We start from the raw sequence: 17751 nt of genomic DNA, 5'->3' as shown, positions 1-17751 counted from the left end.
AATTTTATTTACGTCATCTTTTGTATTTTGGTTTTAATCCATATTACAAAGGGGGAGTTATCTCTTTGAATTGGTAGTAACTACAGTAGCCTATAAAATAAATATCCAGTTAAGCAAACAGATTGTTTCTTCATCATTTGACTAATAAATTCATATGTGTTAACATGCTTCTTTAAGTACTGTAGTCCAGTTCCCTTTAGGACTTGTAAAAAAGAGAAAAAAGAAAAAAAATAGTTCAACAATACAGAAATAAAAAAGATGATCCAACAAAAAAAGGCAGCGATAAATTCTCTCATAAAAGTAATAACTAAAGTTTGCTGTCCAAGACTGGTTTACTTTCTCAACAAAACATTACAAAATCATCTTTCTTAGAAGAAATTTTTGCTGAAATCTAAGAAAAACAGAAAACATCTGATTATGATTATGTCCTGTAGATCTCTGTGAGAAATGACCAAAAATATAAAACAATTTCATATATGCAGGCATCTCAACAACCTGTGGACAATATTTTCTATCTGTTTAAAACTGCAGTTGTACACAAACACAGACATAACACACACACACACCCCTCAGAAATGAAATTCTTTATTGTATATGTTCCTCTTCCATAAACATAGCATAAAATTGATTGAAGCACCTCCTTGCTGTTTCTAATAAATAAGCAAAAATAACAGAAGCCATTCCATGGGTATCTTTTATTGGTAAATACAGAGGTAACCTTCGCCTGTTCAGTGCTTTTGAATCTCCTTTGAAGAAGCCATTTAAGTTCACTTGCTACATTTCTGTGCCTCACAAGAGTCCTGGAGCTAAAAAACACTAGAAAGACAAAGATGCTGTAATGATCACATTTATTTAGATAATCAATTTACTGGATATGGCAGCCCAATTCAGAGATTGCGACATACAAGTAAAACAAGAAACAGGAACTAGATAAAACAACAGAAAATAGAAAAAAATGAAGCCAAACCAAAATTATAAACCACTGAAAAATGATTAAATACCTTGTATAATCATAATACCCAATGCCCAGAGAAACAGACAGTTTTTCAATTCAATTGGTGCACAAGATGACTTCTCGAGCAGGAGCCAAAAGTCCAAGACCACCACTAAATAGGTCACCAGAACTGGAGGCCACAGCAATCTGGGTCTTGCTAGGATTTTGCTGAGTGGTATGCAGTTGCTGAATGTGTGCTAAAATATTATATCTCTTTTATTTAGTGGGATGCAAGCAACAGTATGTTGGCATGCAAGCTAGTCTCTTAAACGGTAGATAATTTAGCTTGCATCACATAGCATGTATGCATTTAGTGTAAAATGGCTTTGGTTATATTTTTTTTAGAAATACAAGTAGAGTGGTATTGATGAGTTGTTATGGGCTCATCTAGTGACAACATATGTTAGATTGTGACTTGGAATATAAGAGTAAATGATAAAGAGCATGGATTAATTGATTAAATGAAAAAAGCAAATATAGGTATGTTATATGTCTGTGAAACTAAGGGCTTATTTGCCCTGCCCTGTTCCCCTGTTACCAGGCACTCCTGTCTGCTTTGGCTGATGTCCTTTAATACTAATCCCAGCACTTCATTGGCTACATCTTAAAGGCAAGAGTGACCCTCACAGCTGAATCAATGGTTACTCTGTGCGTGTTCCAGAACCATCTTCACCAGGAATGCTACAATAGTACAGTGTTTATAACACTGTTAACAAATATGGTAGAAGGTTGCTGGTTTGGAACCTTGTATTTAATTACTGTTTTTATTCCCCTGAGTCATTTATATTTCCCTGTGAGATTGCAACATTTTTCATTTTTCCAGTCACTTAGGGTAGTAGGATTTAACCCTCAGGTCCAAAGGGTTGCTTTCTACTTCATGACTGTAAAAATGGCGAAGCTGCTAATACAGCATTCTTGCTAAAATTAACTCTAAAGGATGTTGGAGACCAACAGAATAGTATGAATTTACTTTAATTCTAGTTGTTGTGTCTGTATAGGCATTTTGATGCTTCAACTTTGTATTTATCAATTCTGCCTATCTTATCTTTCTTCTATCTATTCATATGCCCAGTAAAACCCACCCAGAAAAAGGAATTAGATACTTTCCTAGAACATAAAAATGGGAGATAGTACTTCAGCAAGAGAGAATTGGCAGTGGGAGGATATGGTAGTTTGTTAGGTCTCAATGCCAGCAGATTGACAAAGTGTCTCATTCTGGACAGGATTTTCTTAAACCAAACAAAAATCAAGAAGTGAGTGAAATTACTCTAATATTCTGGGGTTGATGAATACATGCAGAGGAGATATAATGACAAATGAAAGCTAAAATCTATGTCAGAAAGGATGAATTGCTGTCAAAAAAATGTTATACTTATAAAATTAATATTCTGTAGGTTGACAATAGCTCTAGTAAATGGTGTACATGCCAGCGATGAGTTTTAGTAAAATTGTGCGATGTTGTGAATGAATATGATGTAGGAAAAATTATTTTGTTGGGTACCATCAATGGATGGGTTTGAACAAGGTGAGAGAACACAAAAAACTAAATGAGCAATTCAGAGACCCAAGAACAAATGAGGATGGTAACTGGTAAATGTCTGCTTAGAAAAATCTTTTTCAAATATGTAGTTTAAATGTAAATATATTCATGTGCAAAAATGATTATGATGAAAGGTTAAGAGAATTAGTAAAGAATGTAAGGATGTAGAGAGGTTGTGTTTATGAAACTACCACCATTTTTGAATAGTGTAAAGAATGGATTTGAGGGAAAAGAGAACTTAATGGGGAAACCCTAAAACAAAATATGACTGAAACTAGAATGACCCCAGTAGGATAATAAGTCCTCCATGAAAAATATGAATGAAAAGGGTAGATAAGGTGAAAGGATCTAGACACTGGAATAGAACGAAAACACTGATGCTGAAAGATCAGGTTAAGACAGGCTGTCATGGAGAAAATGTATCTATCTGGCTGATAAGAGTCAACACTCACTTGATGGCGCATAAGTAATCAATCATTGAGTGCCGCAGAAGTATGTGATATAATGCTAATAGAAAGTATAAAAAGTGTAGCTGATAGATTTATAATGTAAAAAGGAAAATATATAGCTGAAAAAATGTAGTCAAATTGAGCAAGAAGCACTCAAGAATGAAAAAGGCAGAGGAAAAGCTTTGATGGAACTAAAAAGATTATTTTAGAAGTGGGTGAAAATGGTCAAATACCATTCTATTCTCAAATAGAATAACGTAATAACAGAGTTGGAAGGGGCCTTGGAAGTCTTCTATCCAATCGCCTTCTCAAGTAGAAAACTCTATACCATTTCAGACAAATGGTTGTCCAATCTCTTCTTAAAAACCTCCAGCATTGGAGCATTTACAACTTCTGGAGGCAAGTCATTCCACTGATTAATTGTTCTGTCAGGAAATTTCTCTTTAGTTCTAGGTTGGTTCTCTCCTTGATTAGTTAACATTCATTGCTTCTTAAAGTTCTTTGGAGACTAGGTGGAGAGTGAAATGATTTGAAGTGATGAAATACTTTAGCATGAAACTAAATCAGATTTAGTCACATGTTTTCTTATCTTGAGGCTTTAATTTGACGGGCTCACTATTTCTTATTTTGCACACTGCATAATGTTGCTTACTGCAGGTGAAAAAAAGTATGAGTATGTACATAGTACATAATTGATGGTCAGTTTACATCCTTCAGCTGGAGGTCTAAGGAGCTGCCAAGATGAACTGGATTCTGCAAAATGTGTCTATTGAGAAAAAAGGATAGAATACGGCAAGACATGGAAAGGTACCACATCTATTCAGCCAAATGCAGCTTTAATTTCAAAATACTGAGAGATAACCCATGTGGGTGTTGCCATGTCATTCTCAGTATCTATCCTGCTTGTTTCTGCTGTTGGTACAGAGCACAGGACCTGAGCAAGATAGAATTAGAATTGGCCTTCATCCACAGGATTGTTATTTTTAATAATTGTGCTATTGCACAGGAAGGACCAGAGAAATGCACGGCAATACTGAAACTTGAATAATTAATGCTATCTTAAATATATCTTTTGATTTGAAAATAAAACAACAGAGAAAGCATTTCACATGTAAAATTGCTGAACTCTGAATCAATAATAAAAACATGCAAATATAACTGAAAAATTCACGTCAGTGTACTTAACATATGTTCAGATAGTCCTTGACTTATGACCATTTCTTTAGGGACTACTTGAAGTTACAAAGGCACTGGAAAAATGAATTACAACTGGTCCTTACATTTACAACCATCGTAGAATCCCCACAGTGATTAAAATTGGGGTGTTTGGCAACTGGCATGTATTTATGACAGGTACAGTGTCCTGCTTCATGTGATCATCATTTATAACCTTCATAGGGGGCTTCTAACCAGCAAAGTCAATGGGTGAGGCCGGATTTACTAAATGACCATGTGACTTGCTTAACAATCATGGCAAAAAGGTCATAAAATTGGGCATGACTCATCTAATAACTGCTTTACTTAGCAACAAAAGTTGCAATCCCAGTTATGGTCATAAGGTGAGGACTACCTGTAATTTTAAAACCTTATTAACAAATAATTGCTTGAACTATAATTCCTAGGCACTAAATGACACGATGGTCATGTGTTTCAGCACATACTTTCCCATATACACATGAAAAAAAAACCAGCCTTTAATTGAACTATTCGGTATGAAATAGCCCTAACTTTACTATAGTACTATCTATATTGAGACAGGAAGCAATACAGAATGGAACTATTAAATTTTAAGCAACAGAAAATTTACAAAAAACTAATAAGTGTCAGTATTGCATTTATAATATTCTGTTTTATCCTGTACATATCAATATTATAAAAATAAATGCTGTAATTGTAAGTTATGTTAGGTCAGTGATGGTGAACCTTTTAGACACCGAGTGCCCAAACTATGTGTGCGCGCATCCCAAAATGAAAGGTGTGTGCATGTGCACACAGACATGCACATGCACACATGTGCGTGCACAGTTGCATGCGCAGCAGAGATCTGAAGACTAGCTGACCAGGGGAGGCAGGGCATCCCAACACCAGCAGTGCAACAAGAGGTAAGATCTTTTTCTTTCGTGAGCTTCTGTTTCATCATTTGCAGGGACAGAAGCTCACAAAAGAAACGCCACGGAGATCTGACTTGGGTGACAGCGCGCGTGCCAGCAGAGAGGGCTCTGAGTGCCACCTTCTGGCACGCGTGCCATAGGTTCACCATCACGGTGTTAGGTATTGGTATGCATTTGGATTAAGCTGGACCTTATATTCCCTTCAGAAGCAATATACCATGGACTGAATCAAACAAGGCCAAAACTTCACCAAGAAGCAAATCACACAATGAGGCATTGTAAATTATTGAACTTGGTAACACTCTATAGAGCAGATCTCATTTTGCAAAACAATTACCACAATTTAAAAAATTCTGAATCTACATCCCCGGAACTTTTAAAAATTAGCAGTAATAGTTTTAAAACCACTAGATGCTATTAAAAATTCCAGCTGAATCACTCTGCTGGACAGATTATAAAAGTGAAGGGATTGGGAGGAAATCAGCTGATAAAACAGGACAGATATTGACTCCCAAATATACATTCATATATCTCTACCTACACATTCACTAGCATATATTCAGTTATAACATTGGTCATATAAAAGTGGAAACGTATTTTGTAAATGCAACCAAAAACAGCTGAAAAGATTTCTTGATACTATTTCCACACTGCTCGTCATAGCTTTGCCAATAAGCATGATCATGATCACTCGTTTATAAACAGAAAGCTACATAATTTTATAAAAATAAATTCAATCTGGTAGAAAAAAATAGCAATATTAAATAACAGTTTCTGATTCTTTGCTAGGTTTCTCATACGAGTCCGATACAGGGGAGGGGATGATTTCCAGCATTTTTTCTGTGGTTTCTCCATTCACAGGTGTAGCTTGTTCTTTGTGTTTCCTCTTTTCATGCACCCATGGGATAGCACATAATATAGCTCCTCCAATAATAGGTGGAACTCCTGCTAGGTAGAATGCCACATCATAAGTGCCTAGGAGATCCCGTAACTTTCCTGGAAAAAGAAAATAATATATAACACTCAAGCTAAATAGGTAGATTTTTCAGCAGGTTTTTAAAACATGGAAGTACTCCCTGAGTTCATTATACATACAATAATCACCCAATATAGGTCTTAAAATAATAATTAAAAAATCTTGTAGTTTAATAAAGCATTTCTTTTCTTCAAAAGAAGCCTCAGAAAAGGAAAACTGCTATTAGGTGATATATAAATTGTGTTCAGGGAATTGATATTGTAAGGAGGAAGAGCAGTGGTTTTCTACAATCTCCCTTGTAGTATAAACCTTTTTATGCTATTCCAATGGAAAGAATAAGAATAAATAAAGAGAGATTCAGAAAAGGTCTCTTCCCTCCAACAAGAAGCCTTTACTAAATCCTGGTTCTTGACTGAGGATGATTTTGTCAATGCAGATGGTGTTCCAGTTGTTTTGGGATTGCTCCCAAGGAATCTATTATTATTGGTACTACCTTCATTTATTATTATTATTGTGGTTGGTCACAGATATTTAGACTAGAATTGGCATTTTTAATCAACCTATAAAGTCCTTTCTAAAGTTTAATATAGGCAGATGTTGTTGGACGATGATGATGTTAAATGTATTGTGGCCACCTAATCTAAAGGACTGGGCATCTTACAACATATTAAAAATACACAGTTAAAACAGTTAAAAACATAACAGCATTACTACTTGATATGCTTTTTACACATTTAATGAAACATTTCTGCCTACCTGCAATAGGTGGGCCAACTGTCATTGGTATAGACATCAAGCCCAAAAGGAATCCAATTGCTTCAGAAACATGATGTGCACCAACTAACTCAAAAGCAATGGGTGCCATGATACAAATGAAGCATCCATCAAAAAGGCCCATGATAAGGCAGACAACAATAAGAGCTTCAAAGGATTTGCATAACGGGATCATCATAGACATCAGGCCAATTAAAAAAAAGGATATCACCTGAACAAGAGGAATACAAGAGGAAAGGAAATCATGAAAAACAGCAAAGGGATTCTATTACTGTATCCATGACAAATGATTTTTTTTCACCAAAAATTAATAAACGTTTTTTCCACCTAGGTCAAACTTAGATGTTCTTAAACAAACAAACAAAACTAAGCAAAATCTGACATAGTTGTTCTTAAATTCCTTATATTCTTCAATTCAAGGAAATCCCAAAGTAGTAAAGTAAACTAGGGAGTAAGATCATTATAACTGCTACTATAAAGAAAGTAATAGCAAACCCTTTTTTTATTGTTATCAAGAGAACTAAATTGATGTGTCTATATAGTCATCAGAAGTCTATTTGACTTAGGAAAGTGTCCTTTTATCTAATTGTGTCTACTTGCTGATAGGAAGTTCTTCCATCAGCGGATTGGGATATCTGTGAACAAAGTAGATGATTTTCACATTTCTTTTTTCTGTGCAAACCCCTCCAACAATTTTCAATGTGTTCTCCAGACACCTCAGAGCGTCTCTGGAAGATTGCATGTGGATTGCCAGAGAAAGAGAAATTAATTAGCATTTACTCTTTTTTTTTCCCATGAAAGCCAGTATTGGACCAAAAGGCCTCCTACAAGTTGAGGGACATCATTAAAAACATATTTTGTTAATTATTTATTGTAAGGGGTCCAAATTATTATATGCAGCACTACTGTTACAAAAACATGGCATAACTCTATGATGTTTTTGAGGTCTAGTCCCTTCTTAGACATGAAAGCCGGCTGGGTGACTGGGCCAGTCACTCTCTCTCTCAGCCCGACTCACCTCACGGGATTATTCTTGTGAGGAAAATAGAGGAGCAAGGACCTGCTGACCTGAGTTATTTATAAAAACAAATGTGGGATACAAGTGGTCCTTGTTTAATAACCAGTCTCTTAGCAACCATCCACAGTTATAATAAACTGCCCCAGATCTACTTATGACTCGATTCCAGAATTCTGATGGCTGCACACACTACCTCCCACCCCCGCAGTCATGATTGCATTTAGGATGCTTGGCAACCGGCTCACATTTAAAGCTATGTGCCGTTTCCTGCAGTCACAATTTTTATATTTTTTTTGCTGGTTTCTGGTGTTTACTTCCAGTTTCCAAAAAATAAATAAATCAAAATGACTTCATATAACAACTGTGATATTCGCTTAATGACCACCGCAGAAAAGACTGTAAAATTGGGTGTGGTGATGTAGTGATCTGCTTAACAACTAACACGTCTTATGACTGTAATTCCAGGCTCAATTATGGTTATAAATCAAGGACTCTGTGTCTGTGTTTGTGGTGTAAATAAATCACATGGAACAATTGTGAGAATCCATCCAGATGTCTGGCGTGCAACACAGCATTCAAGTGCAGGACATCCAGCCCTTTCCTTTGTTTCCACTGGTCCCTCTGGGTGAGAACTACAGAAAGTGAAGCTCTGTCCACATGGAAGGTTACCAAGGCAGACTGTCTTCCTCTCAGCAGTGGGAATGTCAAAGCCTTATCTACAGGAAATGTTGTAATAGATGAGGTTCAAAGTTGGAGAACCATCAATTTCAAGAAGGGTATGCCATTTCCTTTGAATAAGTTACATTCCCTCTAAAAAGGCAAGGAAGCTGTTTGGAAATACTCTTAGGCTCCGCAGTTTTACTAGAAGTTCAAATGGCCACGGCCACATGGCCAGGGAACTTTTTTTCCATTCATAGTTGTTTTGGTAACTGGATTTTCGCTAGAAAAGAACCAGGCCTTGCCTTAGTGATTTATGCTGTGTTACTGGCTTGCTGTATGTTATTTTTTCTTTTAAGATTGGATTGCCAAAATATGTTCTTTGCGAGGCTGCCTTGAAATATATTTTAGAGTGTTTAGGTAGAGAATGTACAAGGTTGCCTATGGAAACTGGGCAAATGCAACATGTTACACTTAAACTGTAAACTGTATTAGTTGAGTCCAATTTAAAAACCTGCTTTTAGCCTTCTATACATCTGCCTAATCCATTCAGGCATACTCCTCTGTGGTGATCAAACACAGAACCAGCCTATCATTAAGAGAGGGCTTCTTAACATTTCAGACTGTCAAGATCTCAATTCCTTAAATATTTCAAGAATGTTTCAGTTTCTTTTGTTTAATAATAAGATTCCATTACATTGTTTGTTCAAATACTCTACGAGAGTATTAAATCCTGAAAAACACTTTATTTATCTTAGAAGTAATGGCTGTCATAATGATAATGATAATTAATATACCAGTAATTTTTACTTTCCTGGGAAATAATTATAAAAAATAATCTCTCCACTTCTCTTGAATCAGTCTCAACTCCTGTTAACCGCATGGTCACATCCAGACATGATTTGCTCTCACCTTATCTTGGGTTGCTTACCATAATATCCTGGTCTGGTCTAATAATTGGATATATCCTGGCAGTTTCCATTTAAGTTCTAAGCAAATGTGATCCTGTTTAGCTTTCTCAAGATTAGTTATGGTCAGCTAAATGCTGCCACCCGGTGTGACCACAACAGCATTAAAAGAATGAGAGTAATTTTTGATGAACTCATCCAAACCTAACATCCTGCCCAAGCACTGTGCCAGCTCAAGTTCAGTATTCTGTCCATTGTCCCATATTGTTTCTTGTAAGTTTTATATTTTTCAGATAAAGTAAGCATGCCTATGTTTTATTTTGTTTTTTAAGAAAACACTTTATACATTACATATGAAATGTGTGCTGTACTAATATTAAGATATTGGGTTTCAAGATTTCTGCTAGGCAACGAGTCGGTCATTGTTGATCTAATCTTCTTTTTCTTATATCCTAGCACTGAAACCAATAAAAAACTTCATATGAAAAACAGTGAATGCCTTCTTCCTGTTAGGTGAAACTACATTTGAAGAAATGTTTACTCAGCCTTGAAAAGTGGAATAAAAGGGATCAACTTAATGACTTTTCTTACAAATGATTTTGCTGGGGCATAAATATAAAAATAAGTCTTTACATTTCTATTACATTTTCTATGGGAAAAAGACTTCAACAGAAACAACTGCTGCATTTCGTTGCTCCATCACATATATTTTTTTGCAAAGGCAGACCTCACCATGACCAGAACTACAATGAATCTCACCTGACCCTGGACTGGAGAAATCCAAACCACATGTTTGACATTTCCTCAATTCCTGTATCCACAAAAACATGCAGGGCATTCACTGTTTTCTCAGCATTGTTTTAAACTAAACTAGTATTGTCTGTAAACTTATGTAAATGGCTACAAGATAGGTATAAAGGTCTCTCTGCAGCCTGAAATCTGAGTCTTTCATCTCTTTAGTTCTCTTGCTCTTTCCAGAAATGGGATAGTGAAGTTACTAACATGGATTGCATGAAAGCTTAGACATTAACACAAATATTTTCAGTTATTTTCTAGAATATGTAAGAAAGATCCTTTCCTATGTTCTATGGAGCATGTATTCCTCATTGTTCTAGAAATTCTGAACAATATTTGTAAATGTTGGTCCTGCAAGTAATATTTGGGAGGCTTCTGTCCCATTAATTTCTTATCCCAGTTTGGTAAGTATGATGGTTGAGAGAGTTCTTGCCATGACAATAAATTTAGTTGGAGTCATGACACATCTATTTTGATGTATACAATTACTACACTAAAAGTCTGTAAAGATTCTCAGTCATCCAGGTCATGGTTGTCCCAAAGGTACAATTTCAGGAGGCAACTCCTGAAACTCCTGTCAGAGCTGAAAAAGCTTCTTGGATGAGAAGCAAAATGTCTTCAAAGAAAAAACAAGGAAGTCCAGTTGCCTTCTGAAATAGTACTTGGGACAACCATGACCTGGATGACTGAGAATCTCTACAGACTTTTAGTGTAGTAATTGTATACATCAAAATAGATGTTCGATTGAAAATACGTGACATCTGACAATATCTCTGCCAATTTTCAAGAATCAGTATGGCATATCTATAGATTGAAATATTTAAAATGTGCTATTGATGTAACATGCTATTTTCAGCACTACTTCATGGATATTATTGATGAGAACTATGCATATACAAAACTATCTCAGATCTCCTGGACCGTTCTTGTGCCTCTAAATACTTATCAGCAGTTCAGTGGTCTTTAGATGCCAGACATAATTCTGCAAAAGTTATGCATATCTGAAAATATTAAGGGTAGCAAATATAGAAAAAAAATCCACCAAAAGGTTCATATTATTGGCCTGTAACATCTAGAAATACATTATTAATGTATTTTCTATTGGTAATCTAGCAGTACCTGTAGATAAACCTTTTTTGCACCAGGAATATAATCTGCAATTCTGCCAAAGACCAGTCGGCCAATTCCTGAAGTAATGCCAAGACAAAGCAGAAGTGTCACATCTGGAACATGTTCACCAATACGTTCTTTCACGTGGGTTAGCTATTCAGAAGGAGGAAAAATAGGATTTTAATATAACAAAAAATCAGCCATATTTTAAAATTTTATTATATTTATACACATTGTTTAAACAATCATATCTCAGCTTTATAAATTTGTTCGTAAATGTTCCTCTTTTGTTCTTCTGTTTGTGATGCAACCAATAAAATTCAGAACCAGCTTCAAATTATGACTCAGCTTTGTATTGTAGCCAGTCATAATATCCTACCCTGACTAATTAGAGATTTCTTAGTTTAATAAAAGCTCATGTAAATGGGCAAACAAATAAGCAACACTCATTGATAAAGTACTTGTTTATATCTCAATTTAGTAAACCAAGATAAGGTCGAAAAGGATGTATCTAAACTGTTCTCATTTATAAAAATCACAGAATCAAGTCACAACAGATACAATATCTCCATATACAAATGTAACTAAGCCATATTGAATTCATTTTCCCTATTGTAATTACAAGTTGATTAAGTTTAAATCATATAATTACCGGACTTGGAAAATGTAAGAAGTGGAAAAAGCGTTAAAAACAAGTGTTACAGCTACACTTTGTAACCTTTATAATCAAAAGTTTATAATCAAAATATAATATAATCAAAATCAAATATATAATCAAAATCAAAAGTTACGAGCCTTGGTAGCACAGTGGTCTAAGGCACCCTGTTATTAAGCTGGTTATTAAGACCAGCTGCCTGCAATTACTGCAGGTTTGAATCTCGCCAAGGCTCAAGGTTGACTCAGCCTTCCATCCTTTCTAAGGTAGGTGAAATGAGGACCCAGTTTGTGGGGGCAATAAGCTGACTTTGTATAAATATACAAAAGAATGAAGGCTATTGCTTAGCGCATTGTAAGCCACCCTGAGTCTCCGGAGAAAGGCGGCATATAAATCAAATTAAAAAAAAAAAAAGTTCAAGTAATAAGAAAAGCAGCTATGAACTAGTGCCATATTTGCAGAATGTCTTCCATGAACCAACATCTAACCAATGATAATTCTAATAGAATCATTTGTAAGCTGGAAAAATAGAAGTGATTCAGTGAAGATTCCACTGCATAATTATGGTACTAATCTAATTTTTACTGGGCAAATGTGTGAAAGGAAAGATGAATGCCGGGTTCATATTCAGCACCTGTGTCAGAGAGACTGGCTGAGCCAGGGGGAAGAGTCAAGCAGGGAATTAGTCTGGAATCCTTATGTAGGCACAAGAGGGCAAGGTCTGACACCTCCACAAACACACACTTCAATGCCACTGAACCTTATCTAATCTTTTCTAACTGCAGACTGCCAGTCTGGGAAGATTCCTATGAAATAGTCTTGAGTAATAAAGTAGCTAATTGAACTCTTCACATATGGATCTTATTGTTCACACCTGATACCCTGCTAATTCATGCGAATCAAATTGTTTTTGTTCAATAAAGGCAGGAATATGTTCAGAAAAATAAACAAGGTCAACACTATGCGTAGGTATAAACACTTTATAAAAGAAAAATATCTAAACGTTAAACTTAAAGTATCAAAAGAATCAAGAAGATGTGAAATTATTCTTAAATATTTTAAAATATTTAAATGACTTTAAATTTAAGGGATCAAAATTAAAAATAGGAAAGAATAATACTGCATGTATCAGAAATTATTGGACATTTCAGGCAAGAAGGCGGCCTTCAAAGCTATATAAACAAAATAACAGAATTCTCATTCATCTCACAAACCCATTTAACTGAGAGGTTTAAGAGACTAATCAATAAACCCCACTGATAAAAATTATTTTTCAAATGTTCATTTTTTTCATACTATTTTGATTTTTTTTAAAAAAGAAAACCCTTTGTAAAAGCTCAAAGTTTTAGATTATAACAGCTTTATAAAACATAGTAATGTGGTTGAAAAGTAGATCTGTTACAGAGGTGGGTTTCAGCAGGTTCTGACCAGTTCTGGAGAAATTTTGGAAATTTTAGGGAAATAGTAGTGGAAATTTTGAGTAGTTTGGAGAACTGATAGTAAAAATTCTGACTGGCCCCTCCTCCCACATCTATTCTCTGCCTCCCAAGTCCCAGCTGATCGGGAGGAAATGGGGATTTTGCAGTAATCTTCCTCTGGAATGGGGTGGGAATAGAGATTTTACAGTATCCTTTCCCTGTCACGCCCACCAAGCCATGCTACACCTACCAAGCCACACCCACAGAACTGGTAGTAAAAATTTTTGAAACCCACCACTGATCTGTTAGTATGTAAACATGCAAATAACTGTTTCTATAGATAGGATTTATGCTTTGTTAAAACCGTAAGAAATTCATTTAATCCTTTGGTACTACAGGAGAAATTAAACACTATAATGTTCTTAATATTTACAGGAAGAAGTGCTCTATAATACTAAAGAACAGTATTTTCTTTCCTTTTTTTCTTTCATAAATGAACCATCTGGTGCAAATCATAGGATACCTAAGGTCTTTCCCACTGCTTAGTTGAGAAGCAGTGGGAAAGCACTGCTTCTCAACCTTAAGTCTGCAGAAAAATGAATTGGCATGAAATGGGCTACCTAGCTGCTAATACTTCTCTTGCTTCAGTTTCTTCTTTCCCAAGTCAATTGTCTGAGCTCCCTCTAAATGATGAGTGACAAAAATCTTGCTAGATGTTACCTAGTTTTCAGATATCACTGAGGAGAGTATCAGAATACAATAGAGGAGGAAACATTACTTCATAACTCAGGATGACTTAAGCCTGTCTCACTTATGGGCTATGCCAGGATTAAAGTAATCTCATTAGAATGCAGCAGGAAAAAAAGATATTGCTGGGATTTGGTAAGGTGCACATGGATAAAGAGATCCATAGTTGCAATTTAGGAACACCAATTCAATATTCTAAGAAACTTGAGCAAAATCTGAAAGTCATAATACTTAAAAGCAAGGGGGCTCTGACTATCTTGACATGTACTTCTGTATTCCTTGCTTTTGGATATACTGAGAATAATCACCTGGACTTGAAAGCATATCAAACTTATTTCAGAGAATGTTTTCCAAATAAATGTTCTCACGAATACCATGTCAAAACTGAATATGACTATTCATTTATCATTTATCTATTCTATCTGTGTTATTGTAACCCTCTGAAAACTTCACAGAAACTTAAATAGCAGGTTCAGGAAAAAGGTTGGGCATAATGTTCTGTTAATTATCCTGCCTGCCTCATATATCTTTGCAGATATATCTTTGAAATAGAGATGCTCATAATCCACAATAAATTAAAAATGTATAGATATGTATTTTAAAGATAAATACAAATAAATATCATGTTTTCTTATTTATATATAAAGCAGACAAACAATCCCTCCCTCCCCCCCAAAAAAAGATGATTAAAATTTATACCATCTTATGGGACATGGCTGGTAACATGTATGAACTTCAATATAAGGCTTTCAACCATTTGAAATGCAGTTACCTCTCAGAATGCAAACTACTTCTAAATAAATTAAAATAAGTTTTGTGAAATAAGAAAAGGAGTGCCCCATCTTTTATTTTCTCTTTTTCTGACTACCTCTGTATTAACTTCTGGTATGTGTAACCTCAACAGCAAGGCCTAAATGGCCTTTTATTTATCTCATTCATTAGAGTTGTTGGTACTTTGATGCTTCAATAACTTTACACTCCTACTCTGCAAAAAGTGTTGGAATTGCATCCTTACACCTTATTTTTATTTTTTTAAAAAACCAGTCACATACCACCAGCAGTTTTTTGTTAACTTTTATCAAATGCTTACCCAGCAAACTGTATTAAAGATACAATAGATACTGTATAATATAGTTTTAATTTTTATCACGTGAGAGTTGCCTTTGATACAGGAGTAAATCAAATACTTCTCTTCTGCTGACTTGGGAGAAGGAACCTTTTGTTTTTTTGGTAAGAGCAAAATAGTCCTATTCAAAAATCAGTCACGCTGGGTACATGCCATCTCAATAATGCTCAAAATGTAACTATTTTTGTTGTTTCAACCCTGAAACAAAACTATCTGAACAAGCATGTTTTGTTTTGAACTTCAAATGTTTGAAACAACTTGCTTGAAAGCTGTTTCCTATGACTCAATACTCAAAATGTCAGTATTTGAAATGGTCAGATTTTGTTCTGAAAGCATGGAATGCACACAAGTCTCCTTTGAGCTTGGAACACCTTAAAAGCTTTGAGCTGAACACATTTTGCATGACTCTATAGAAGGATAAAGGTCTCATTATTCACAAGAGACACAGGTTTCACTTTTCCTTTTTAAAGTATATGAGCTGTTAAATATATACTTTAATGCCACAATTAAAGAAAAAAATGCTGGTGCTGATGTGGTAAATACATGAGACAAGGGATTTCATTTAAATGTTTCATCTTGACAGGCAAGATACTGAATAATGTGAATACATAATATAGGAGGGTACGATTCATTCTTGGGAGAAAAAAGAAGGGCTTGAATGAAATATAAATAAATATATTGAAATATATACATTGGGAGCAAAAAAGTCACCTTATAGAAAAATAGCCAACACAAAACAATGCTTCTTCCCATGTATTTCTACTGGAGCTTTTCATGAAGGCCCTGCTCCAAGCATTCATGTAGCCTGAGAAATGTTGGATAGTTATTTTGGAGCAGGGGACGCAGTGGCTCAGTGGGTTATAATGATGCTGGAGATGGTCTTTGCTCCAGCGGTTTGAGCCCTAGCACTGCATGGCGGGGTGAATATCATGGAAATTCTTAGAAAGCCTCTCTTCTAAGAAAATATGTACAAGAAATCACTAATAATTGTCAGTGGTCACTAATAATTATAATATTTGATCACCACTTTTGCCTGCTGTAGCTTTAAAGACTCTACAGTAATATGGAAACAGATTATTCCTTCCACTTTCACTGGAGAGAGAGGGAGGGGGGAGGGAAAGAGAGAGAGAGAGAGAGAGAGAGAGAAGAGAGAGAGAGAGAGAGGTGAATCACAATTAAAAAGGATTAAATAAAGTAAACATAAATACTGGCAAGCAAATGTTCCTAAGTGCAAAGATATAGCAAATACAGTGCTGTTAAAGGGGAAGAGAGGGGGGAGCACTAACCTGCACTGTCAAATTGCAGCAGAAGTTGAAATCTGAAGGAAAATAAATGTAAAGATTAGGAAAGCAAGTAAAGCACATAAGAGTCATGGAAGTTTGGGGCCTTGCATATATTAATGTAAAAATCAAGATCACACTTTAGTGCACAAGTAGTATATTAAATTTGGACAGAGAAAGTTAATGAAAAAGAAGCACAGTATGGAGACAAAGAGAACAGAAAAAAGATAGGAGAAAGATGATGGGAGATTTAATTATGGTTAATATTCATAGAGAATAATCCTGAAAATAGTACCATTTGATTCATATATAATTGAAAAACACAAAACAATATCTTTAAAGCAGTTAGTTGATGTCAAGGCAAATAAGCAAACAAAAATGGCTCAAAAAACAGTTAAATAACATAAGCCGGAATTCAATTATAAGTGAATGGAAATATTTGCATAAGTCAACTGATATAAAGGAGCATAAAAAAGCCACAACTGCATTTTGCCCTTGAGTTGATTGTATGGGGAAAAATGAGAAATTTGCAGTGATGCCATTCAATCCCAGTATATTTGTTTCTTTCAAGTTTGACTTATTCAAATTATTACCAAAATATATAGGGAAAAAAAGTACTGATGACACCTATTTGAAGCTGATAATGACAGGTGGGGGCATCCCTATTAATGTTAAAAAAGGTTTTTGCAATTCTTGCCTCTATCTGCAGCTCCCATACATATTTTCTGCTATCAGTTAACTACTCCAAATGCCAAGATGATCTTTCCATAAATTATGAAGTGCATATCCTGACTTAGGTTTACCCTACACTAGAGTTACTCAATCACAAGTGAACTTTGGCCTGTTTGGCCTTTGGCCAATACCTCTTTTTCCAACATCTGATTTTGGGGACATTCTCCCACAATTACCATTATTCTTCATTTATAATGATTTACCAGCTACCAAAATAATCATTGCCTTTTAATAACTAGAAGCAGGGGCGCATCTGAAATCAAAATTCTTGAAAACCAGATTTCTATGCTTCTTAAAGCCCTCAGTCTACCCCCCTTGGCGAGCAAACAACCTTCTGCCTGCTTCATACTTTGTAATCTTTAGTTGGACGAAATGCTGCATCATAGGGTAAAATTTTGTCAGCTAAGGTTTTTCAAGTGGGCTAACTTTCAGAATGCTGGGATCCATTATTCCTATGGGAA

General features: G+C 35.3%; 1 protein-coding gene across 1 annotated transcript in view; it reads right to left on the bottom strand.

Annotated features, from left to right (window-relative positions):
• Positions 1–569: 569 nt before the first annotated feature.
• Positions 570–17751, bottom strand: part of SLC16A10 (solute carrier family 16 member 10) — a 42909-nt gene continuing 25727 nt past the window's right edge. The window contains exons 4-6 of the mRNA XM_034409170.3: positions 11342–11485; positions 6827–7055; positions 570–6090 (exon numbers count right to left, since the gene is read on the bottom strand). Coding sequence (XP_034265061.1) covers positions 5855–6090; positions 6827–7055; positions 11342–11485 — 609 coding nt within the window. The 3' untranslated portion in view covers positions 570–5854. The remainder of the gene's footprint in view (positions 6091–6826; positions 7056–11341; positions 11486–17751) is intronic.

The sequence above is a fragment of the Pantherophis guttatus genome, chromosome 1, assembly GCF_059756535.1.
Source record: "Pantherophis guttatus breed Tessera chromosome 1, ASM5975653v1, whole genome shotgun sequence".
Taxonomy (NCBI): domain Eukaryota; kingdom Metazoa; phylum Chordata; class Lepidosauria; order Squamata; family Colubridae; genus Pantherophis; species Pantherophis guttatus.
This window is presented reverse-complemented; position numbering and strand designations above follow the sequence as displayed.